The sequence below is a fragment of the Anguilla anguilla genome, chromosome 1 (genome assembly GCF_013347855.1).
Source record: "Anguilla anguilla isolate fAngAng1 chromosome 1, fAngAng1.pri, whole genome shotgun sequence".
In the NCBI taxonomy this organism is placed as follows: Eukaryota; Metazoa; Chordata; class Actinopteri; order Anguilliformes; family Anguillidae; genus Anguilla; species Anguilla anguilla.
The window spans coordinates 55718077-55744667 of NC_049201.1; the positions used below are offsets into that span (position 1 = coordinate 55718077).

At 50.2% G+C, this 26591-nt stretch overlaps 1 protein-coding gene across 2 annotated transcripts in view; it reads left to right on the forward strand.

Moving 5' to 3' along the window:
* bbs9 (Bardet-Biedl syndrome 9) overlaps window positions 1–26591 on the forward strand; it is a 168820-nt gene that overhangs the window by 16452 nt on the left and 125777 nt on the right. For both annotated transcript variants that reach the window (XM_035382340.1, XM_035382346.1), the window contains exons 7-13: window positions 4159–4243; window positions 4410–4590; window positions 8328–8457; window positions 16929–17110; window positions 19871–19947; window positions 21663–21716; window positions 22374–22476. In XM_035382340.1, the coding sequence (XP_035238231.1) occupies window positions 4159–4243; window positions 4410–4590; window positions 8328–8457; window positions 16929–17110; window positions 19871–19947; window positions 21663–21716; window positions 22374–22476 (812 nt within the window). The remainder of the gene's footprint in view (window positions 1–4158; window positions 4244–4409; window positions 4591–8327; window positions 8458–16928; window positions 17111–19870; window positions 19948–21662; window positions 21717–22373; window positions 22477–26591) is intronic.

Here is a 26591-nt window from a genome sequence, read left to right on the forward strand (position 1 = left end):
ATGGAAATTTTGTGATCGGTCACCAAATAGTAGCCGATGTATAGGGGGAGAATTGGAATACTGGTGGTAACCTTAGGGAATATTTATGCGAAAGAATATAATTAAAATGCTGCAATTGTCTCTGTCTAACTAAAGATTTACAGAGTATAATGGTGATACCGGGGTTTCAAGAATATGAATGTAGATCAGTGCAGCCTATCAGAGTGCTTTTGCTGGGGACCAGCAGGCTAAGCAGCTTTATCACAGACACAAGCCTGGAATACGGCTGTAACTGACGGCCACTCAGCCACTGACATGCGGCAGGTGCTGAATAGGGAAGGGACTGCGGGAGAAGCTCTGGGAGTCGTGGGTGTCTGGCTCGTCGCATTTGAGACCGGCACGGCCTTGGGACGCCTCTGCGTGGGTTACTACGGAAACGCGCCGAGGTGCAGCCGGCGCAGCGCGGCTAAACCCCCCCCGCGTGCGTATCCTGACATCACCTCTGAGGCACGCAGCCCGCCCGGGGTTTCCTCCTCCGCCGCCCGCCCGCCCGCCCGCCCAGCTGCTCTCTCACCACTCCTGCGCACTGCCTTCTGAAGGGCGCTATATCACCGCGATTAATACAGCCGTGCCCTCACAGGGGAGGGAGAGCGAGCGAGCGAGGTGGCGGGGAGAGAGGGTATTACCGTCCGGTGTTACTTCCTCGATCTCCGTCCGCTACAGCGCGGATCGTTTTCCCCGCAGATCAGAGCTTTAAATGCCTCTGCGGCGAAGAGAACACTTTGCCGTTTCTTTCTCTCTTTTTTCATTTCCTTTTTTCCCGTCTCGTGCCAAGAACCACATCCGCGACTTCCACGACGTTTAAATAAAAAAAGCGCGGGACGGAGCCGGGGGACGGGCGAAGTAAAAATAGCGGATATCGGATACGGTAGAAAAGGCCGATCGGGCGAGCGTCGGCCCGGCCCCGGCCCTGTTTCCACAGCTGATCCCGTTTACGGGCGCGATAAGTGAACGTTTTCGCGCGCTAATGAAATTTCCACTCGCTGATCGGCCGCGCTCTGCCCGTTTATTTTCGCTCTGCCCGAACCCGTCGCCGCGGCAGCAACGGGAGTCGCGTTTCATTCAAAACACGTGTCGGATCTGAAGGAACGGCTGCAGAGATAGAGGAAATATGGGGCCGCTATCCTGTTTATTATGCTAAGTGTAAACATTACGCCATGTCTTTAATATCCAGAGATTCTGTATACCAGAGAGATTGTTGTGGAAACGCTGACTTCACCCACTTGCCGCCCCCCCCCCGGCTCTGAGTGTATATATTAGTTCCCTGTGAAAATAATTTTTGGAAGAGTAGCCCTTTCAGGTTAACGCGCTGCAGCCGAAGACCCAGCCGAGCCGTGAAAATTTCAGTTTTATTGAAGTGAAGACGGCGAGTTTCGGGTGATTGTGAAAACGTCTCGGAGTTGTCGCTCCCTCACTGAATCTCTGCGGCGTTGGTCTGAATGGGGAATTTTAGGACAGGATTTATTTAACTTATAAGTTTTTTGGTTGTGGTTGGGCCCTTGTGAAGGTTTGATTTATGTATATATTGAGCCGGTCACGGACAGGATGTTCTTTCCACATAAATTTCTGGCGGTACTTCTGGCCACTCAACTGTCCTTACAGCACGGCTAGATTGGCTATACAGGCCTATGCAGACAGTAAACCTACACGCACCTTGTTTCCAGAGTTGAAACGGGGTGAAATCATTGACCCAGGTGCCCCTTCAGTTAGTTTATTTAAAATCATTGAAATGTTTTTCCTAATTTGGAATACCTGATTCTATTTGTGGACATTCTCATTGATCCCAAGTAAGCTCTCTCTGAAGCATTTTCTGCCAGTCCCTGGTTCTCACAGTCTCGCAGCTGAACCCTACTGTCATGGCGTCTGCCGTGCACGCTTCATGCATAGCTGCCAGAGGCAGACCAGAGGAGGAGAGGTTATTACGGCCGAATATTACAGTTCACTGATACTTACGTACTGGTGCGCCTGCAATGCTCTAGATTGCAAGAAGCACGAGTGTATAAACAAGTAATAAAACGCTTTAAAGAAACATGAAATAGGCTAATTTCAGGATTGCACGTGGATGTGTACCTGCAGTGACCTCAAGCAAGTTGCTTGAGCAAGCAAAACTTCAATACTCACCTCGAACACGCGAGCATTCAAACGGTTCCCTGAGTGGAATTCACAACCGAATAAACTGGAAAACAAACAAGTAAGTTAAGTACACGTTAAAGCGGAGTAAAGTTTCCGACCGATGGCTGTAGCTTGTTCCAGGTCCCAAGTTAAATGTGGACATAATTCTCTGTAATTATATAATAAATCTCTGCGCAGATGCCTGTGTGGTCTTTAGTGCCAGTCTCGCTCTCCCACACCGCACCTGTCATTTTCCCTCCCGCACATTCCCACATTCCGAACGGAAAAATTCCGAGTCCGGTCTTCCGCACACGCTGTACCGGCCCTGTGAAATGTTGGGCCCCCCGGTATATTGATTGAAATAACAGCGTTGGCGGTGTGAATAAACAGCCGGGAGGCGAGAGGGGAATTCTCTCCGCCTCTCCCCGCCGGGCTTCTGAGAGTCCCCTCACACGGTGATGTGTTTGGAAGGGCCGGCCGCTGCAGAGGGGCTCGCACGCGGTCTACCTGCACGTTCGCGGTCGCAGCGCAGCGCCCCGAACGCCGCCTCACTTTCGCCGGGCGTGCTCATGAATAATTAGCGGCGTCCGCACCGAGGAACCTGCGAGCTTGTGAGGTTTTTTTTGATCGTTTATCCAAGTCAGGCTTTTTATTAGCCAGACTGAAGCTGCTTTTTTTGTTATTTGTGTGGTCTAACAGCTCCTTAGCTCTCCTCCATCTTTACTAGTCTCCTGGGAACTCTCAAGTCTTTCAGATTCAGCATGTTGTACCATGCAAAACACACACACGTGCACACACACTAACACACACTCACACACAGACACACACACGCACACACACACAGGCCATGGTGAATATGCTGGGGACTGCTTTTAACGACGTAAGCGTCTCTGGTTGAAGTGGGTGATTTGCATGGTTAAGATGTGTGATTGCATTACAGGCCCTCTGTGAGCGACCCTGGCTAGTGGCCCTGTTTCATGTGAATCGACACTCCCGCCGCTGCCCCTCTTTTATAGGCCTCCCGCTCAAAGTGAGGGGATTAAAGATGACACCAGCTCTAAGGATCCCCTTCAAGTGCAAATGGCCACAAATAAAAACACAGGCTCAATCGCTGCAGCCCCTTTCATTCGCTGGCTCGGTCTGGGGAACGGGGGGCTGTGGAAAATAGCTTCCTGCCGTTGTAATCTGATAAACGCTGCTCTTGCAGGGCTTTTTCATTTTTTCTTATGATTTTTTTTCTTCCTTTCTTCTCCTGGGTATTATGTTCGCCAATTGCCTCCAGGTGACGGAGAGTGTCTGTGCGATTTGTGTTACAAGGGCCAGTAGTTAGAAATATACGAGTGCTGTGCAGCGGGCTCAGAAACGTTCTGGGGTTCCTGGATCGGGGCCGGGGACCTGTCTCCTTAACTGCGTTTCTGTACCCTTTTCTCTCTCCACAAGGCCCCGTCTGTCTGCTTCTATTAGGAAGCCTCCTGACATTTGTCAGTACTGCCCACAATGGCAGCTTCCCCTTGGTTTGTGTGCTCGCTTGTGGCCTCTGCTGTGTATGCTCTCAGATCATATTACTGAATTTAAAGATGTTGACTTAAAACCAACCACTGCTCCGCAATGCTGCTCCAACCACAGCTCCACACTTACCACTGTTCTATTCTGCTGCTCTGTCCACTGCTCCACAGCACTGCTCTGACCACTGCTCCACAGCACTGCTCTGACCACTGCTCCACACTGCTGCTCTGACCACTGCTCCACACTTCTGCTCTGACCACTGCTCCACACTGCTGCTCTAACTACTGCTCCACAGCACTGCTCTGACCACTGCTCCACACTGCTGCTCTGACCACTGCTCCACACTGCTGCTCTGACCACTGCTCCACACTTCTGCTCTGACCACTGCTCCACACTGCTGCTCTGACCACTGCTCCACACTGCTGCTCTGACCACTGCTTCACACTGCTGCTCTGACTACTGCTCCACACTGCTGCTCTGACTACTGTTTTTTTCCTGCAGGTATGAGACCCTGGCTGTGGCCACCGACGCAGACACCAGACAGGAAGCCGAGCAGCAGAAGAAGAGCTCAGGGAAGAGGCTAATGGTGAGCGTGATGTCATTTCCTCACACTGTTCATCTTCCCTTAAGTAACTGCATAAGCACATTTAATTCTACTCATTTAGGCCTGTTAGGCTGTACTCTGTATGTTACTCCCATGGTGAGCGCAGGGCAGTGTCCATGCGCGTACAAACGCATGCCTGTCCCCCCAGGCTGACTGGACCCTGGTCATCGGCGAGCAGGCTCTGGATATCTGCATCCCGTCCTTCTCCCCGTCCGCGTCCATTTTCATTTTGGGAGAGAGGAACCTGTACTGTCTGAAGGACAACGGGCAGATCCGCTTCATGAAGAAACTGGAGTTCAACCCCAGCTGTTTCCTCCCCTACGCCTCAGGTAACACCAAACCCGCGCCACTTCCTGCTGTCTAATTATAGTCAAGATACTGATGGTGGTGGTGAGGATCATATTGATTCATTAAAAGCAGCAATTGTCTCAGGATTGGCCTGTCAATCAAACATCTTGAATGTTACTGTGAGGCTAAAATTGCACACTGACTAGATAGGTGAATCGTTGCTTGATTGATGATTGGTTGCTTGGCTTTTGCACATTCATTGTCAGTTTAGAGCATGGTCATCACCGGACATGGTCATGGTCATTTGCCAGAGAGTGAGTGCTTACACTTTCCAACAGTCTTTGGAAAATGCAGGAGATCCTCTGAGCTTTGGGAGGCGCCTCCAGGAGCAGGTGCTTCCTACTTCCTGTCACAGAAATGGGAAGTTCCTCTGCAGACCGCTCTCCCTCTTCGCCCCGGCCTCGCGGAACCAGACGTCGTGCATCCGGCCGGCCTTTTCCCCCCGCGAGTCGGTGCTCTCTGTTTGGCCATCGGATCCGATTCATCAGATAGTGTGAAAGGCCTCCGCGTTCCAGGCTCAATTTACCACCCTCAGGCGACAGAACAAGGCTGTCTCCTCTAACGACAAACATCCTGAGGGGCCTGCTTTCAGCGCTGCGTCCAGAGCCTCACCCCACAAAACCCAAAATATCAGTCCAGGCTGCGGCTTCTATTGATACACATTTAGCAGCTCCGCGCGAAAGGAGGAAAGCCCATCTGGAGGCCAGCAGCTGGAGCCGGCTCAAGGTTTTATGTAAATCATTAGCAAATTGTGCAAATTGGCGACCATGCGTGTGCATTTATCACACGCGAAGGCACATGGAAAGCAACACGTGTTGCATGCGCCCAGCAGCCGCTAATTACACCGACCGAGCCGGATAAAAATCAGAGCCCGTGTTCCTTTTGTCTGGAGAAACGGGAGGAATGGGGCGTTCGTAATCCGTTTCCCGCCTCGGCTTGGACGTGTTGAGCTGCGGAAGGCGAGGTGCCGCTTCACACCTTGAGACACAGTCGGGTTCCGAGCGGAACATTTTAATGGGTTCCAGCCGACGCTGGCTAAAGCGGCTCGTAGCTGAAGGGTGGCGCGATGCCGTGTGGCGATTGGAGGAAAATCTGTGCGAGCGGCGCTCGTCTTTCCCTGCCAGAGCGGCGGAGGTGACTCCGCTCCAGCGACGGGGCTGTTTGCTGCTCATCTCTCTGAGCCGAGGATTACAGGTGCCGCTGGTCATAAGTACCCCCTTCCAGCGAAAATGCCTGCGGGTAACTGCGCTAACGGTTCCGTTTATAGCTGCTTTCTCCCGCTGAAGATCGCCGGAGGAGTCCGTGCGGTGGGGAATCCTTTCCTGCCGCTGTAATCCGGCCAGTCAGAAAAAATAAACGAAAGCGAAGTCTCCAATCTCCTCGCTCACCTCTTACTAACTGATACTCAGTGGAGATTTGCGGGGTTTGTTGGGGGACCCGTGATATTTTGCAGGTGTGGCAGAATCCCGGGAGAAAGCAGCTGGTGCTTTTCTCTGCAGTGTGATAGTTCCTCTGCGCAGCCCCAGTGTGTAATTGCTGGGTTTCTGGCGGGACGGTCCCTCGCATGCGGTCACTCTCCAGGTGAGGCTGGACCTTTTTAAACCGCTGCCACATGTCTGCGATAAAGAGCTATTTATGTGTTCTGGGCCACGCAGGCGAAAGGACCGCGGGGGTCGGTCGGGTGGGGGCTGGGGGGGTTCCAGTGAGGGAACGAGTTAAAAGAGCTTAAGGTAGAGGAATGCGCTCTCTAATTCAGTGGGGGGTGGGGGGGGGGGCAGGAACGGCGTAAAAGCGCTTTTAAGTGGGCCGCACGGCAGCCGCTGCCTGTCATTTTCTGGCCACCCGGGTGAGCGGGGGCCTCAGATCTCCGTGGCGACGGTGCGAGCGCAGGCTGTAATAACGCACAGCCCTCAGCCGAAACACACAGAGAAGGCTACGTTTGAAATAACACTCCTTCCAGAACAGCACGGCAACCGTCACTTCACAGGGACAGGAGGGGGAGTGGAGCAGGTGGACACGGCTAGAGGGGAGAGAGAGTGGACACGGGTGGAGGGGAGAGCAAATAGACACTGGTAGAGGGGAGATAGAGAAGATGTACGTGGGTGGAAGGGAGAGAGAGTGAGTGCACATGAGTTGAGGGGAGCGGGAGAGCGGTTGTAGGTGTGTGTGATCACAAGGCCTGGTATGCTGGCAGGACCCTCGTACTCAAGCTTCGTTCTGACTCTGGACTCCTGTAAATGCCCCCCCTTTACAGCCGGCTGTGGGATATCTGGCAAAGGAAAGCGATGGAGACGCGTGTGCCAGCGGTGTTATGCAAGTCCACACACAACCCTGGAGAGACCCTGCTTCTGGCTGTGCTGGCTGGGGGGAGGGCGGCGTGTGACATCACTAAACTCAGTGCACCCTGCTGTCTGGCCGAGTCTCTCCCTCACAGTCCGAGTGGCTCAGTCATCACAGGCCCTCAGCTGAGTGACCTATCAGAACCCCACAGCACCAGGACGTTGCCTCATCCTCTCAGAGCTGACTGAGTTATAATAATGAAATCACCTCATAGTGGAAGGTGCTATTCTGGGCTGTCAGTCACTGATTCACATTAACCAATCAGAATTCCCCTTAGCGGCACACTTTTTTTATGGGCGTATCGCTGACTACTCCTGATCACTCTCCCCACTGTGGGGCTCGTGAATCCTCACTGTTCCTTCACGGCTTCAGAATCAGTGTTACCCTGGTAACACTGCCGTCTGGTGACTGGCTCAGAGGGTCAGAGGTTATCTCTCTTTCTGTGGGGTGGAATGACTTTACCCTGTGGTGCGTCCCATTCACTTGATGCCAGACCAGCGTCAGGTTTATGGACGTAGAGTGTGAAAGCGATGAAGTCCAGATAAAAACTGGCTTTACTGATAGAGATAAACAGAGAAGCAAATAGCACATGATTGTGTCTACATAGCAGTTACTAGTGACTGTGTGCTTATTGTGTCACCTCCTATAATATTATGTTGACTGCGGCTTAACTAGTTCTGAGCTGTGAAGCCAGTGCAACATTATCATATTGACAAAAAATTTTTTTGTTTGTGTGACGTCTCTGATCGCTTAAAGACTCAGGATGTCTTGCTTGTTGCTGTTGTCATGATGTACGCAGGTGTGCTGGTGTGGTATTTGCAGTGTGCTTTATTTTCTGAAATATTTCTCACAGCTGCCCCTGATCAGCTTCATCAATCACAGTGGATGGAGGAGTTTGATTCTGTTAAATAGGCTTCTCATCATAACATTGCCTGCCAATCATCAATGCAATTTTTCATAGAAACCTCATAAATATTGCAGAATTGTAAAATCTTAAACAGTGTGCGATTTTAACAAGCTTACATGTTAATATGTTTATTTCTTGTTGAAACAGTAGTTGCTCTGTACGGTAGTGATAGTAACTCTCAGAAGTTTTATTGTAGCCTTGCTTTTACAGAAGTACAAGGAGCAGCCAGGAATGCAGTTTTATGTGTATACAATTCACTAATTTGCTGCATCACAGCTGTGTACAATTCACTAATTTGCTGCATCATCACTGTATACAAACAAATTCTTTGCTCCACCTCTGTATAGAATTCACTAATTTACTGCATCACAGCTGAAATTCAAGTTTATATTTGTGACTTGCTGCTCCTGTGATCTTGTTGTTGCAATGATGTGGCAGATGATGCTTGTTCTGGTCTGTCTTGTGCCGCAGTGAGTGAAGGGACGACCAACACCCTCCTGGCGAACCACAACAACATGCTGCTGGTGTACCAGGACGTGACTCTGAAGTGGGCCGCCCAGCTGTCCTGCGTGCCCGTCGCCGTCCGAGTCGCCAACTTCCAGTGAGTACGGCTGTTACCTGCACTGATGTTACCTGAGATGTTGACAAAAGCTGTAAATGGCAAGGACTGGCTGTGACACAATGGGCCATGCGTGGACCCAGTCCATGTAGACAGGGTTCGTGGTAGACATGTGCTCCGGGTCCACGCTGTGCTGGGAGAGACTGAAAGAGCCGGTTGTGTGGGAGACGCATTTTTGGCCCGGGTGTTAGCACTGCGTGTGTTTGCGTATTAAAGCGCTGAAGTACCCTTCTGCAGCACCATGGCCGACCTTCTGCCTGTTTTTTCCACCTCTGTCCAGATTATCACACAACCTCTCACAGAACTGCCTTATTGTTTTTGTTTTGGTAACGCCAAAGGGTCGTTTTCTCAGCGCTTGGCCGGGCCGTGCCGGGTCGGCCCGTCAGCTCGTATCGGGCGTAGCGTTAGCGACGCTGGGGTAATTGTAAAAGACAGCCTCAGCGTCAGCCAGAGTACAGCTGTGGGAAGCGCAGTACAATGGGACTATTAGAACAACAGCAAACCCCAGTGCGCGGGGACCGAGGGGTCAAAGGGAACCAGAACACTCTCCAACAGACACACACGTACACACACACACACACACACACACGCGCACACACAGGCACGCACACAGCCTTACACAGGCTTACACACACTTATGCTCGAGCTCTCTCCTGCACAAACACGCGCTCCGCCTTCGGTGGATTTAATCGAAAGGCTCGTGTAATCAAGAGGATTTTTTCCCGCCTTAAGTTAGAGCCGGCGAGGGCTGAAGGGTGCAGGTGGTTTCGTCTGCGCTGCCGTGCCGGTTTTAAGCGCGCTCAGACAGATAAATAAACGGCGAGCGGCTTCCCCTCCGTTTCCCGCCAGGCCCCGAGCGCGCGCAGTGTTTTTCTGCACTCAAAACAGACCGTTTCAGATTCCTCCTGATCTGATAACGTAAGGGATATTGCTGAGGAGGTGGGCGGGGGGCTTAGCGTCGCGGGTGGGGTGGGGTGGGGTGTAGTGGTAAGGGGTGGGGGGTGGGGGGTGATTTCTGTGCTGCGGCCCATCCCGGGCTCTCCCTGCCTCTGTATTACTTACACTAAAGAGGCTGTCTGTCAGCAGGGCCTAAACGAGGTTTTTGTGCTCCTCCGCGCCCACCCCGCCAGAGCGCGTCTCGTGGCACGAATTCCCAGAATTCCCAGCTGGGCCGGAACAGCGTGCCGCTGTGGCGCGGCCGGCTCCATCTGATACCGCCGCCACCGCGTCCACGGCACACTGGACCTGAAACACAGCACCGCTTTTAGTGCCCTGACCCCAACCGCCCCCACTGCACCCACTCCACCCCCACTGCACCCACTCCACCCACTCTGCACCCACTCCACCCTCACTACGCACACACACACTAATGCACACACATACACGCACATGCACATACACACACACACACACTAATGCACACACAGACACAAATACACTCACACACAAACACGCGCACGCACACACAAACACCCATGCACACGTACGCACGCACACAAAGACGCATGCATACACACGCACACATACACACACACATATTCACATACACACACACAGATGCATGCATACACACGCACACATACACATACGCACATACGCACATACATACATAGCCGCACGCGCACACATACACAGGTCTGTATTGGCAGGTCTGTGGAGGGTGAGCTCTCTGAACGCGGAGGTAAAGTGATGGCACCCGCAAATGACCTCTCCTCTGAGAGGGCCTGTGAGCGTCAAACGGAGCGGCACTGTCTTTAATCAGCCAGTCCTGCAGGGTCGCTTTCATCTCTTATCAGCACACAATCCACTCTCACTCAGCTCCAGTCTGAGGACCCCACCAGACACACACACACACACACTCAAACACACACACACACACACACACACGCACACACACACACACATACACACACACACACACACACACACACACACGCACTCAAACACACACACACGCACTCAAACACACACACACAACGCTTTCTCTTCTTTGACCAGTCTGTGCTTTAGCAGAGAGTGATGATAATCTGAAACTCAAACTCCTGGATCCAGTTTCCTTTCTATTTAGCAACTTCCCTGTTTTTTTTTAACCTACCGGGACGCTTGTCATGTTTCACAAAGGTTCCTAGATAATAGATAACATGTCTGGAATCTTCCAGAACCGCTCTGTGTTTGCTCTTAAAACACAATAGGAATGGAGTATGCAGACCCTTAGATAGTGGCACTTCAATTTCACCCATCGGTAGATCCTTTGAAATGCTCTTTTTTCAATCTGCGTAGGTAGCTCCGCCATTTGCAGCAGTGGATAAGACTGCGCCAAAGCTAGCGGAATTCTCAGAGGGATATGGCTATGATGAGTTTTACAACTTCTTGCCAATGCAAGCAGATAAAGTCCCTTTATTTTTATATGCTGCGAAAATAGCAGTCATCAAATCGCAATTAAAAACAGTCGCGAAGCAGATGACCGTAAGAACATAATGGCGTTTCTGCGAGGCCTCGGCTAGCGGCAGCGGCAGCTCCAGGGCTCTCGTGGAGACGCCGCGCTCCACCTGTAGGCCAGCGCCAGCTGAGCGTCTCCTCCAATCTCCTCCCGACCGAGAGGACGGGGAGCGGCAGATAGAGGAGAAAACGTTTCAGCGCCGAGGATAACTTGCGTGAATAACGGCGCTCATGGGTGCGGCCACCGCGGCCTCCCCTGCCCTGCGCTAACTCCCAACTGCTCCCCAGCGCGGAGGTACGTGTGCTGCCCAACACGGTCGGCTGTGCGCTGCCCAACACGGTCGGACATGCGCTGCCCAACACGGTCGGCCGTGCGCTGCCCAACACGGTCGGCCGTGCGCTGCCCAACACGGTCGGCCGTGTCGACGGCAGAGGCGAGCCTCGCGCAGAATCGCACAATGCCGCGCAGTGTCCAGGAGGGTGTTTTTTTCCGACCCATTCGCCACGGCTTCGCCTCGGCCTCGCTGGACGCCGCGCCCCGCCCCTTCCTGGCCGAGCCCCGCTCCGCTCGCCCCGCCGTGTATTTATAGCGGCCCTGGCGCCCCAGTGCGCTCGCTCAGGTCTGGCCTTCATAACGCTTTCAACAGCTCCACTCATTTCTTATTTTTTATTTTTTAAGAAGTGCACTACGTCCAAGTGAAACTTTTTTTTTTCATTTGATATTGGCTTTTATAAAACGTAGCATGCAATTTGAGAACTTTTATCTTCAGTCTGAGTTGGGAAATTAATCTTTTGAAATAAAACTGGCCTTTTATCATTTTTTATTTGGGCTAATCCAAGAGATTCCATATGCCTCTGAGGTTTATGCGGAGAGGCAGAGGTTTTGTTTGATCTCTTACCTTTGGACCATGAGGTTGCGAGTTTGAATCCTTGTTGTGACAGTGTGCGTGCGGACAGGCTTAAAGAACCATTTTTATTTTGCAGGTGTTTAATTTTGTCTGATTACAGGAGCAACTGGTGTGAACTGCATTAAAGTTAGAGGGCATACAAACCGAGATTCGGGCTCTAGTGAAGGAGTCTGAAGGAGTGAAGTTGACCCTTCTGTGTCTGCTTTGTCTCATAGTTCCGTGCTTACGGGCAGAATGTTCCAGAACTGGCACTCCAGCCGTACTGGGATATACTTCACCGAAGGTTGGAAAAGAGCTGTATGTGAGCGCATTTGCTCTTTCCCTCCCTCCCTCCCTCTCTCCCTCTTTCCCTCCATCTCTCCCCACCCGGGAACAGTGTGTGAAACGGCAGGACGGGGGAGACGGCCAGCTGACCGACCCGGGCCAGACATCTGGACGCATGAGCAGGCGTGTCCCCATAGCGTGCTTCCCAGAAGCAGGCTCACTGGGCGCGCTCAGTCAGCCTGTCTATGACCGCAGATAAAACGCACACCTGAGGGGGGCGCTGTAGAGGTACTCCTCTCTGTGAAAGCCCTTTGTAGTCCGGGGCATGACTGGCCCTCGAGAAGCTGAAGATGGTGGCCGTTGTCTTGACGCGTTTGAGTTCTTCAGGTGCAGGAACACTTCAAAGCGGAAGACTCTCTGGCCAAGAGCAGCCCATCACCCCTGGGCCATTTAAGCCTTCTCACTGTAAGCCTGGCCTGCAGCAATCCTACAACGTACCCACAACATTTAATCTACGTTTCGTCTACACTGCATACAGGACCATACAGGAATCTTTTTTTGTGGAAATGTGTTGTGATTGGCTTCTCAGATCCATCTTGTGTTGATTGATGGCGCAACGTCGATCTCTTTCTGCTTGGTCCTGACCTCAGGAGAAAAGCAATCAAGCCTTCAAAATTACACAATAGTGAGACAGCAAGGCCAGGGGACTGTGTGTCTATGGATTTCAGTGCGGGAAGAGCTGGGGTGTGCCGTGGCTGACTGTGTACTGAGTCCTCTCTAGAGGGATCACACTTCAAATTTGGTTGAGTCAGATTTTTGCACCTGCAGAGTTGCATGCTCAGTGAAAGAGGCTCTATCAGACACAGAACTGCTGAAACAGCTGGATGGGGTGGGGGGAGTGGGGGACCAGGCCCTGCCTCCGCGCCAGAACGCTCAGCCTCTGCAGCCCCTGGGCTGGGAGCAGCTGGGGATTAATACCACCCAGACAGACCCCCTCCTCCGCCGGCCCTCCAGCCAAGACCTCACAGAGCTGCGGACCCAGGCCGAGACGCCGGCGAAAGAGTGCGATAACGAAGAGAGAGGGCTCTCCCTGGACCGAACTCTCATTCGCACAAGCAAGCCCGGAGCAGTCCGCCATACCGTGTCAGGGGCTGGCTCAGCCCAGACCTCAGTGACAGTGTGAAAATGTGAAGCCGCTGACCAGGGGTGGCGGAGAGCTTTAAATTCTGCCTTTCTGGATCAGTTGTGGGCAGGAAAAATCCACGCTCATGGTTATGTAATTACGCGTGAATTCAGCTCATCACAGTAATAAGAAGATATTACATTACATTACATTACAGGCATTTAGCAGACGCTCTTATCCAGAGCGAAGTACAACAAGTGCATTAGTTCAAGGTGCAGAGGTGCAAAAGAAACACACTAGAGTGAAGTAAAGATCGTAGTGCCAGAAGTGACCACATAGATCAGGACTCCAACCCTGTAGAATAACCTGTTCAGCAAACAAACAACAATCCTGCCAAGTACAAACTAGCACTGAAATCACATTTGCCTAATCAGAATCAGACAAAAACAATCCTGTCAAATAAAAACTAACGTGATCGTATTAGCCTAACTAGGTAGCCTACATTGAGCTAAACTATAGGCTAGGGAGGGGTGGGGAGAGGTGCAGCCTGAAGAGATGAGTCTTTAGTCTGCGTTCGAAGGTAGTCACATTCTCTGCTGTTCTGACCGCCGCGGGAAGGTCATTCCACCGGCGAGGGGCCAGGACAGACCGCAGACGCGAATGGGAAGTACAGACACGAAGAGGGGGAGGTGCCAAGCATCCAGAGGTGGCAGAACGGAGAGGTCTGGCTGGTGTGTAGGGTCTGATGATTCTCTGGATGTATCCTGGTGCTGACCCCTTAGCTGCCTGGTATGCAAGCACCAAGGTCTTAAATTTGATGCGAGCCATAACAGGCAACCAGTGGAGGTCAGTGAGCAGGGGGGTGACATGGGAATGTCTGGGGAGGTTGTAGACCAGACGCGCTGCAGCATTCTGGATGAGCTGCAGGGCTCTGATGGCAGATGCTGGCAGACCAGCCAGCAGCGAGTTGCAGTAGTCCAAGCGGGACAGGATCATCGCTTGAACCAGGAGCTGGGTTGCGTAGGTGGTGAGGAAGGGGCGGATTCTCTGGATGTTGTACAGGAAGAACCTGCACGTTCGACTCACCGCCGTGATGTTCTGGGAGAGGGACAGTCTGTTGTCCATCACCACTCCGAGGTTTTTTGTGGTGGGTGATGATGACACCACGGTGTCCCCTAGGGAAATGGAAAAGTCAAGGAGGTTAGAGCTACAGTTAGAGTTATAGTTAGAGCTATATTGCAGCTACAGATGCCTGAGGTATTCTGTGAACTTCCGACCCCCCAGAAGTAAAGTACTTTTTTCCAGGACACATTAAGGAAAATCAGAGGAGGATGGCAGATGCTTGATTTATGCCATTTTGTTTTTAACCTCCCTGGTACCTCTGGAGCACATAGAAGCCAGAGGGTAACCCCATGTGACCATAACTACAAACAGATCTGTGCAGCTAATGAGCCACTCGCAGGGTAAATTTTGTTATAATGGTAAACCAGATTGCAGATTCTTAGGAAACCAGGGTAGGGTTTGAGCCGGCATCCATTTTTCAGATGGCACTATTTAATGGTGCAGTATCAGTGCCGGTATGTAATGTATGGTACCACTTAGGTTCTTGGCTCTGAGATCTCTAATGCTGCCACCAGTACCCAGGCCCAGATGTTTTATTTCATGCACACGGCGCTGAGGTTTAGGGTTGGATTGATTCAACCCCGACCACATAGCGGAACGTAATCTGTATTTGTGTATCAGTGTGTGAGAGCGTGCTCATTCTGCCCTCAGTTCATGTGCAGTTATGAAATGCGCTGTTTTCTTTTTCTTATTGCTGTAGCTTTGCTCCCATTATCCCAGTGTTGTCGCCATTCCAAATTTGTTGCTAGATGATGTGACTTCTGCAGCATTCAAGTGGTGAATGCTCTCAGAAAATGCATGCTCTCTTGAACTTTTATTTTTTCTTGACCAGGTTCCTTACCAGGTAATCAAAAACAATTTATGGAAAACAGCTTTATTACACCTGGATGCCCTGAAACTAGAAACACGCAGGAAATAAATTATAACAAGAGAAGTTTTAATTGGAAAGATAACCTCCAGCTGGACCCTCGGGTACCCTAACAGGCGCTTTTAATTTGTAGGGTTGGAGCTGGGGGTAGTGGGGCACCTGGCCAGGGGCACTGGGGCAGCTGGTCGGGGGACCGTGGGACTGGAGCGGGGGGAATTTGGGGCAGGCTTGCCCACACGCCCCTAACCCTCCTCGCACGGTGCTCTCTGAGGGGACGTTAGCCCCGTGCTGCTGCCGCTGCAGGTCTAGGTCCTTACTGGCGGAGTTATGGCTTTCCTGCCCTGCAGAGACGGCACATCTGCAGCCGGTTAGCGTCCGCGGGCTCACCTTACAGCGCCTTTTCACGCACTGGTCAGGGTCTTACAGTGGCTGAGGAGTGGCTCGTTTGACTTTTCATATGATTATTTGGAAATATGTTTTTGGCCTTCTGTGTGTATGTGCGTTGAGTTGATTGTGGATGCATGCGTGTGTGAAATTAACATAGGATGTTTATTTGAACCGTATGGCTGTGTGATTCCGCCTGGCTTTATGGCAGCTAGCTTAATTTCAGAGCTCTTCTGCAGTTTTGTTTAGTACTATCTAATCTACAGCCCTTAAATTGTTTAGGATTTTGCATACGTTTTTGCTGACCCCTGATTTTATTTTACGCTTTGCTTTTCTGTGTACCCTTTGGCCTTCCCTTTGTGCGCGTGCGTTCGTGCGTGGCTGTAGGGTTCTGCTTTGCCTCCGCCACACGTCCAGTTAGAGTTTCTACCCTTAATTCCCCTCTGTGTTGAGCAGGTACAGATGTGCGTTCACAGTGTGGGCTGGGGCCAATGAGAGCGCTCAGATAAACACTGAGACGGGATGTGGGTTTTCTGCCCTTTGTTGGCCCGGCCCGCCCCTGCACTGAGAGACAGCGCGGCTATCATTTTCGCCCGGGATTTTCCAAACCACCTTTTCTTTTTCTGCGTTCCGCTGTGTGTGTCTGTGTTCCTGAACCCGGGGCTCCCTGACCGGCCAGATGCGGTCACAGCTATAACCGTGTGACCACCGTTTTTTACGGTCTTGGTGTGCGACCAGACTCCTGGTCCATAAAGTGTCAGCGCATCAGATAGACGGTGGCATGCAGACAAGCGTTCCGAAGGCCGTTTGGCCAACTTAAGCCTTCAAGCCTTTCCCTCAGTTTAATTGAACTTGTGTGGTTAGTCGCTAAATCAGGTTGTGCAGGCTCTTTTGAAGAAGCATCTTTGCACTCTTTGTGGGTGGGAGGTCAGTAAAAAAAGACCTCTTCACGCTTGAAAAAGTCATGCAGTGGACTAAAAACAGGAACAGAACCATGGGAAAAAATGTGTCATTGCCTGTACATGAGGGATTATTTCTGATGAACACCAATAGCTGTTCTCTCTTTTACAGTTTATGATCATTATTTAACATTCTTATCCAATTAGAGCTTGATATTAATCTTAGATTTTCCAGGAGAAGGGTACGCATTTAATAATGATATGATACATTAATAAATAAATATGTTGAATTACTAATATGGATGAATGTTATATTTGTGAACTACATTGCTTGGTGTAGCTGAGGTGGTAGGGGCTGCTGGTCATTGTAGTGCTGAACTAAATGTGTGTGTATGGGGTGGTATAGAAAGATAAAGATATAAAGCCTGTCTGGTTGGTCATTGCAGGGATCTGAGGGGCGTGGTGGTGATGCTTAGCGGAGACGGGCACCTCCAGTGCTCCTACATGGGCACCGACCCCTCCTTCTTCATGGCCCCCAAGGTGGAGGCGCGGGAGGTGAACTACGAGGAGGTGGATGCCGAGCTGAAGACCCTGCACAAGGTCATCCGCGAGGCCGCCAGGACCCAGGGTAAGAGGTCCTGGCAACAAACCTGAAAAAACACCACCCCCCCAATCTTTTTACAGGCATTGAGCTGCCCCCAGATACACACCACATGTGTCAGGCTTCTTAGTTAAATGTGCTTGCTCATGTATTCCATATAAAGGCAAGGGCCCAGTGGACCGAAATGGGCACCGTTCACACATGCAAGGACTTACGTGGGAATTAAATTAATTATTTCTAGGCTTGAGTATTCTGGAATACCATTGGTTCAAAACACATCAATCAAAGTGTGGATTGTAGAATGGGCATTTCCCCGGAGAATGAGCACACAAACATGCTTGTCTGGCTCCTAGCAACGGATGAATTTGTGCAGGGTTCGATGGCGGTTTATCGGCTTTGCGGCGTGGGACCCCGCTTTCTGGAAGAGCGCACCCAAACAAACCGCCGCGCCAGCACGTTTTCTCTCATAATAAACCGGGTCCCGCAGCGTTCCACGCTGAAGCGGGGGCCGCTAATCTCCGCTACGTCCCATCCCGCAGGCCGTTTAACTCTGTTATGGGGGGGGGGGGGGGGGGGGGGTGGCGGCGTTTAACTCTGTTATGTGGGAACTCTCTTAACCCCCCCCTCTCACCTTCTGGCCTGTTTATCCCAGTTATGCCTCAGTGTTTTTTCATTGATTAGAAAAGAGTGGTAAACCTATGAATCAACCGCACTATCACTTCAGCTGTCCTGTATTCACTGCTGCCCGCATTCTCCTCACATGTATTTTTTTTTCAAAAGCGAATGATCGTAATCCTGCTTCAGAGCAGGAGTGCACAGAACTGGAGTGTCTCCTGAGAGCTCAGAATGCATCACATTTACCACAGTGTATCACAGTTTTAAACGAAGTACATATCGCTTCACTGACAATCAGGCTCCAGCACAACAGCCTTACAGTCTTCCTTGCGTAAGGCTCGTCCAAACCCAGTCTTCTGCCTGCTTTTTGCCGTACTGCTGTAGCAGTTTCAGCCTCATGCTCAGGAGTGTAGGAGTCAGGCAGGCATCATTATTCTCTCTTACTTCAGGTGGTATGCCGTCCTCACACACGGGAGAAGAAGAGCCCAAATTCCCCTCTTTGTTTCCCTAATCTCCCTCGCTTTGGCAGGCACTCGCGCCGTCTTGACGCAGATCTGGTCCTCCGTAATCTTTGAGAGGGGGATTTTCTCTCCGGCGGTGAGCTGTTTGCTGAAGGCAGGGCCGTGTGTGCTGCTGTCCAAAGCCCCAAAGCCAGGTTATAAACGAGCGGCGTCAGCGCCGGCCGCGGCTGTGGCTCAGGTTTAATCCCAGGCCCGGGGTGCGTTGGGTTCTGATTCCGAGACGGGTGGAGCTGGGTTCTGCGCCCTGGGAAGAGGGATGGGGATGGGGGAGGAGGAGTGCCCGGGGATGTTTGGGAAAGCCCCCTCCAGGAGACGCGTGTCTGTGGAATGTGTTTGGGCGTCCGAGGACACTCTGGAATGTGTGTGTCTGTGGGCTCCTCTGCCTCTGTCTGTCTATGTGTCTGTATGAGTGGGTTTGACTTGGTGTGTGTGTGTGTGTGTGTGTGTGTGTGTGTGTGTGTTTGTGTCTGTGTATGAGTGGTTTTGGCCCGGTGTGTGTGTTTGTGTCTGTGTATGAGTGGTTTTGGCCTGGTGTGTGTGTGTGTCTTTGTATGAGTGGTTTTGGCCTGGTGTGTGTGTTTGCGTCTGTGTATAAGTGGTTTTGGCCTGGTGTGTGTGTTTGTGTCTGTGTATGAGTGGTTTTGGCCTGGTGTGTGTGTTTGTGTCTGTGTATGAGTGGTTTTGGCTCGGTGTGTGTGTTTGTGTCTGTGTATGAGTGGTTTTGGCCTGGTGTGTGTGTTTGTGTCTGTGTATGAGTGGTTTTGGCCTGGTGTGTGTGTTTGTGTCTGTGTATGAGTGGTTTTGGCTCGGTGTGTGTGTTTGTGTCTGTGTATGAGTGGTTTTGGCCTGGTGTGTGTGTTTGTGTCTGTGTATGAGTGGTTTTGGTCTGGTGTGTGTTTGTGTCTGTGTATGAGTGGTTTTGGCCTGGTGTGTGTGTTTGTGTCTGTGTATGAGTGGTTTTGGCTCGGTGTGTGTGTTTGTGTCTGTGTATGAGTGGTTTTGGCTCGGTGTGTGTGTTTGTGTCTGTGTATGAGTGGTTTTGGCCTGGTGTGTGTGTTTGTGTCTGTGTATGAGTGGTTTTGGCTCGGTATGTGTGTTTGTGTCTGTGTATGAGTGGTTTTGGTCTGGTGTGTGTGTTTGTGTCTGTGTATGAGTGGTTTTGGCTCGGTGTGTGTGTTTGTGTCTGTGTATGAGTGGTTTTGGCCTGGTGTGTGTGTTTGTGTCTGTGTATGAGTGGTTTTGGTCTGGTGTGTGTGTTTGTGTCTGTGTATGAGTGGTTTTGGCCTGGTGTGTGTGTTTGTGTCTGTGTATGAGTGGTTTGGCTCGGTGTGTGTGTTTGTGTCTGTATGAGTGGTTTTGGCTCGGTGTGTGTGTTTGTGTCTGTGTATGAGTGGTTTTGGCCTGGTGTGTGTGTTTGTGTCTGTGTATGAGTGGTTTTGGCTCGGTATGTGTGTTTGTGTCTGTGTATGAGTGGTTTTGGTCTGGTGTGTGTGTTTGTGTCTGTGTATGAGTGGTTTTGGCTCGGTGTGTGTGTTTGTGTCTGTGTATGCAGGGATCCTTATCCCACCACAAAACCCTGCAAGCCTAACCACCTTGCACTCCTTTCCCCTCTCTCTCTCCCTCCCTCCCTCTCTCTTTCACACGTTCTCAGATATCTTGCCTAAAGCAGACGCAGATGAGGAGTTGGTGGTCACGGCCAGCGTGTCTGCCAGCCTGGATGACGTCTCGGTACGTGGCGCTACATCAGAGAACAGTCCCCTAACCGAGTCCCTGCTTCAGCCAGTCCACAGACCGCAGGAGTCAGGGAATATCATCCATTGATCCCTGGCGTGTTACATGCCAGATGGGGGCTGGTTAGGCCAGATCTGAAGGTGGAGATTTGCAAAGGCTTGTGGTCAGTGGCTGCAGGTCAATATTGCTGCCATTGCTCTCATTTTACATTACCTTACATTACATTAATTTAGTAGGTGCTCTTATCCAGAGTGACGTACAGTATTAAAGAACATAAATACATTGACCTGAGTTTTATGAGAAACAGTGCTGGACCTGGGTAAAAGTGTTCCAGACCTGCGAGTGTGTATGCAGTACATGCGCATTTTACATGTGTATTCAGTATATGCAGTATCTGTGTATGCAGTATATGCACAGTGCATACAGTATATGTGCAGTATATGAACAGTATATATGTGTGCAGGTTATGCACAGTATATATGTGTGCAGTATATGCACAGTATATATGAGCAGTATATGTATAATCAGTACATGCGCAGCATGTATGTGTGCAGTATATGTGAATGCAGTATATGCACAGTATATATGTGTGCAGTATATGTGTATGCAGTATATGTGCAGTGTATGTGTATGCAGTATTTGTGCAGTATATATATATATATGCCTATGCAGTATATGCGCCATGTATGTATATGTGAATGCGTTCATTTACTCGTCTATATGCCTGGGCCCCCCCAAGTTTCCTCGCCTGGCCTGGGTCCAGAGGGAGGGAAGGGCAGGGGTTGGCCAGGTGTCCAGATCCTCCAAACATGCACTGCTCCTGAGCACATTGTCTGTGGTGGGAAAGAAGAAAGGTCAAGAGAAATGAACAGCAGGACGGTTTCCCAAAGCCAGGAACCGGGTCTTCCCACAGTCCCGAGAAAATTCAGACTAAATAAACCAGAGATAGGGTCCAGATGCTTCGGACTTCCTCAGTAATGAACGATAACCACAGTATTTAATTTCATACTTTTACAGTAACCCTGGCCATTGAGAAAAATATCTGAGCGCAGATAATTAATTTCCTATGGTCTTCTTAAAAAAAAAAAAAAAAAAAGGAAAAAGTAAATTCAAGTAATCAAAAGCGACCACTGAAAAGCAAGTGGGTTAAGGTCTTGTTAGTGTTCTTTTTCAAAATGATTATTTGGAATAGACCCCCTCTTGTGTCTTATTGAATCAGCGCAATAAATCTGAATTAATTTCAAAGCCACAGAGGAAATGCTGGGTTCAGAACAGCCCGGGCTCTTTGGTTCTCTTGGCAGAGAATAGTTTGCTTCCTCATTCTTTTGGTGTCTGCGGACATGCAAGACTGGTTGCAGCTGCTAAGTCCCTGTCATTCAGAAGACTGAGCTAAAATGTTTTTTCCCCCCCAACTCAAGCAGAAGTGACCCATCGCGGCACAAAATGTGAAAATCCCTGCTTCCCGTGCTAACCTCTGTCAGTCAGGGGGTACCGACTCTGGCAGTGATGTCATAATGATGTCATGAGTGATGTCACATGACACTTCATAATCTATCTTAATAAAGATGGATTATGAACCTTGGTGTGGAAGCGATGTGATACACTGCCCCAGCACCCGCAGTAAAGAGGTTATTACAGTGTAAGTCTGTGCAGCGCACAGTCAAAAACAGCTTTTGCTGTAATTGTGCTGATGGTTTCTGTTTCTTTCACAGAAAGCTGTCATTCCTGAAATCAGTGGTATACCTGTCCCCTCCGTCACTGTGAAGGTACAGTTTTGAGTTCTGTGTTTGTGTGTGTGTGTGTGTGCGTGTGTGCATGCGCGTGTGTGTAAATGTTAAGAGGCGATGAGCTCACTAGCTCAGTAATCAGCTACAGTGCGTGCACGGCTCCTGTCCTTTCTTCCTCTGTGGTGTAACTGGAGCCCGAGGATGCTAATAAGACCCAAATCTGTCTCCGGAGTGGTGCTTTAATGAGAAGCACACACTGCAGACTGCAAGATTTAGCCTGTGTGGAGACAGTAAAGCAGGTTTTCTGTAAAAAGGTAACAACAGTGTCTGTACTGTCCCTTAGTTAACAAGTGTGCGCGTGTGTGTGTCTGAAAGGAGTATTTGTATGCTGTTTGCTCTTTGAAGCAAGTGTGCTGGTTTGTAGGCCTGTCAGCGTGTAGAAGATGAATGTGTTGGCTGTTCCTGGAAGAGGCCAGATCCACGATGGTTCAGCCGGTCATAGAGCTGACAGTGTCTCTGACTGTAGAGACACGTCTCTGACACCATCTCACCTTCTTACCAGCAAGAAACCAGCCTCAGTCAATTACTGCTTACAAACTCTCATCCCCCCTCACTCTCTTTTACATCTTCCTTGTGTTTCCCCTCTTTTTTCCTCCTTCCTGCCGTCCTGTCCCCGCCCCCCTGTCGTTCTCTCAGATCTCGGTGCGGTGTCGCTCGGCGGTGCAGAGCCCCAAGCTGACGGTGTGCGTGCAGCCTCCCCTCGCAGTCACTCAGGAGCAGTTTGTGCTGGACTCCATGGGTAAGCGTCCGCGGACAAGCCCCTGCGATCCGGCACGCTTCGCTGCTGCGTCGCCCCTTCTGCGCCGCCCCTTCTGCGCGCGTGTGTGCACGTGTGTGTGTGTGCGCGCGCGCTCAAACCACTTCATGGCCCGATACAGTAATGCCCCCGTCCAGGAGCGCACGTGTTGTTGTACTGGGACATTTTTATAGCCATCTGAATGTCCTTAAGACCAATAAACATTAAATGTACCCAGAGCTCCCACATGCAAACCCAGCAATGAATACCTTCTAGAATGTTCTTGTCTCAGCAGAACGGTTTACTCTTTTAGATGCTCCACCTTGACTCTTTGTACAGTAATGTACTTTAGTACCAAGTCCTTAGCTTACACTTGTTGGTTTTATTGGGGGTGGTGGGGTGTAGAGAGAGAGAGAGAAAGAAGGAGAATATGACTTGGGGAGATGGAGAGAGACTGGTTTTTAAGTGTGGTTATCAGCCCTGTTGAAAGCAATGCTGTCTAATGGACATAAACCACCACGAGGCTTGGCACCTGTGCATGACCAGCACCTCTGTCTGCACATCACCTGCATAGCCTGACCGCACGGCTTCCTGTGCCAAGGCTGGAGGACTGGAGAAAGGAAATGGGTGGAGCTTTGGTGAATGAAAACCGTCATCAGTCACAACGGAAAATAGTGTGAACATAAAAAGCACTGGGTCTATCAGACCACTGTGACTGTGTTAGTCCATCACTTTGACTTTGCACCAGAATTTGTGAGCGTCCTTTAAGAGTGACTTATCTGGGTTTCTAACTGAACTCCTCTGCCTGCTTACATTTGTGTATATTGCAGTGGAATTCAGAAGCGCTAGTGCATTTACTGATGAACTTTTATTTCAGGTCTTCCCTCAGGGTTATGCATTCGTGCTTGCACACGTGTGTGCATGTGTGAGCGTACGTGCGCGCGCGCGTGTGTGTGTGTGTGTCTAACTCCATGAATTAGAGGGAGTTAACTCTGAGGCCTAGTCTCTAATTGCTGCTGTCAACCTGAGAGCGTGTGAGCAGGTTAGAGCCTGTACACACTGATGTGAGATCAATAATGACAGAAATGCCGATCTGCCACTATCTAGAGGGACTCCGATCTTCTGCAGCTGGTTCTGGATTATGGGAAAGGGCACAGGCGATTCACACAACAAATGAAATGCACATGGTGTGTGTATGTTCAGTTGTACACATGTGCGTGTGTGCATGTGCGACTGAGTTTGCGTGTGTAATATAGAGCGGCTTTTATGCATGTAACGTGCATGCTGTTACTTTGGATAAGTATGTAGGGCCTTTGTGTGTGTGATTATACTCCTTTGCTCTCAGACCTTTGGTGAAGGACTGTTCCGAGGTCAGTGGAAACCCTCAGCGACTCAGACGGTGTACTGCGCTGACTCAACCCACTCCAAAGCAAATGCATCATTACATTAATTACAAACTACACTTCTCCGGTATTGACACTAAGGTTTTATTTATTTTTTAACTCTCAGGAGTTTAGGGTTTCAGGTGACCTCAAAACGTCAACTCCCCCCTTCATGAAAATAGCCTTTAAAGTGCAATTTGGCAGCTGTTCCCTGCACGTAGGCTAACAGACGGACATACCCTCACACGGACGCACACGTCCTCTCACGCGGTCCTTAACGTACTCCTGGCGAGAGAGAGCTATCTTTAGTGTTTATTATTTTCACATGTCTCCTCTTGGCTGCAGCACACAGTCTGGATCATCCCCCTTCTTTAGCTTTGAGCAGCGCGGACTGATCTCTCCAGACCGTTAAGGCTCTCCCGTGAAAGCTGGGCTCTGGGCTCGGCCCGACCGGCTTCCTGCTGACAGCCGTCGTTTCGCCGGCACATTCTGGCCGAAAATGAGACGAGGCCGAGCTGATCCGCTGCTGTCAGAAACCGGCACGTTTCCCTGCGCTGTTCACATGACGACGGTCCCGGGAACAAAGGCTCCTCAGACACCTCCGTGCTTTTTTTTTAGCTATAGCTATATGGGAATGATTTGCATTGGCACAGAACATAAAACCGTTCTCTCTCTTACTCTCTCTGTCTCACTCACTCTCACTTACTCTCTCTCTGTCTTTGTCTCTCTCTCATTCTGTTTTGGTGTGTCTTTCTCTCTCTCTTTCCCTCTCTCACTCACACGCACACATACGCACACTCATGCATGGACGCACGCACGCACACACACATCTCTTTCTTCAGCCCACAGATTCCATCACAGGGAATGCATTCAATCAACCAATTAGCCGCCGTGTGGCATTCCTGGCATAGTTTCTCAAGGAGCCGTGGCGCTCCTGCCTGGCCACACTCTCGCCGGTGCCTGGGATGTTTTGGATGTTTTGGCCTGGGATGTTTCGCCGTGTGTCTCTGTAATTAGGAAGGGCTCTCGTCAGTTTTCCCGCCTTTCGCTTTGTTTGGGATACATCATCTCCAGCTTCTGCTTCCTCAAGGCTAACAGTCCATGTTTTGCAATATTGTTTTTTTTTTTTTTACTATTCTCAGATGGCACCCAAAGACCCAGTGCTCCATACTTTCTTTTATTGCCCTTTGAAGATTCTGAAAAGTGGTCAACAGTGGGCCGGAGGTGGAGAGGGAGAGAGCTGCTGTAGCTCCTAGGACATTGGATAGGCAAATACGTCTTGACATTCGTACAATTAGATGGTTTGTGAAGTTGTGTGCTTGGTTATTATCGTGTTATTATGATTTTATTACTCTTATTTTCATTGTTCATTCATCATGTTAGGAAACAAAAACTGTTTGCACACCTGATAGTGTAGACTGCTGGTGCCAGAGATGCACTAATGCAAATAAGAAAATGAAACTCTGCAGCCCTGCAAATCGTGCCAGTTCAGTAGCAGTCTTATTAATAGTGGCTGAGTTACATTTCTGACATGCCTGTTCTTCATCAGTCAGAATTGTTCAGTACCACCCCCTTACAAAAACACATCATCATTATTATTATTTCTGCATGTCAGAAACAATTATTTGAGTTAAACTGATGGAGAGGGAGACCGAGAGAGACTGAGAGAGACGGAGAGTGTTGGGGAACTATCCCTTCATCAGGCTTCATCAGAGGGGTGTGGCTTATCTGATGTTGGGAAACAGTGAATTAAGTGTGACTGAAACCCCAAAGCAGGAGTTTATCCATATCGTAGCCAAAGGAGTTTCAAAATTCCGAAAACAGCCTTTCCTCCATTAAAGGAGAAAGGCCTGCACGTACGCTCCAAAGCCTGCTGTTGCAGTAACAGCTGCACTGCGCTAGGCCTGCTAAAGTGGCCCTCAGACCCATTCAGCCAGCCTCCTCCTCGCTACAGATGATGCAGAAAGGACCAAGCTGCACAGTTTGAGTTATGAATACTTCCCTTTTTCCTACTCTGGGCTGAACATTTGGGTGTTCCGTTTTGCATGGAAATTATGTAGCAGCGCTTAACTTGCATCAGTTCTTGTAGTACACCTGGTTGTAGATGAGGGCCAAGAGAGCACTGTGTGTAAATCAGAGAGTGAATGATTTACACGCAATGTACCTTATTGAACCTGTGTTTTGTAGTTTTCCAATGACCACGATATGCACTTTTGTATGTCGCTTTGGATAAAAGTTTCTGCTAAATAAATGTAACGTAAATGAATGAGAACCCTTTTTGTTTGTGGTGCGAATAAGTCAGAAGTGTCGCAAAGTGCCTCACTGAGCACCAGAGGCTGCTGATCAAGAACATCAGATGCAGCCCAAAGTCTGTTTTTTTTTTTAGCTCCACCAAGTGGTGAAGGTGTAACCCTGCATGCGTTCCACAGAATCAGTGGCCAGTAGCAGCAGCAAAAAAAGCTCTCTTCTGACAGAAGGAGACCAGAGGGTGGCACTGCCCCCCGTCCCACCCCCCCATATATTCCGTCTCAGGAATGTGCCTGTGAGAGGCTCCACAGAAACTCCAGACACTTCTGAGCCTGACAGAGAGGTCAGGAAGGGTCAAAAGGGGTCGGTTAAGATGTCTCTGGTTTACACAACCACTAAAAGTAGGAGGGCAGGAAGGGAGGGGGGGCTCATCCTTTGTTTTTGCGTCCACTAATGGTGTCAGCAGTAATCCGGGCCTCTCGCGGAGAA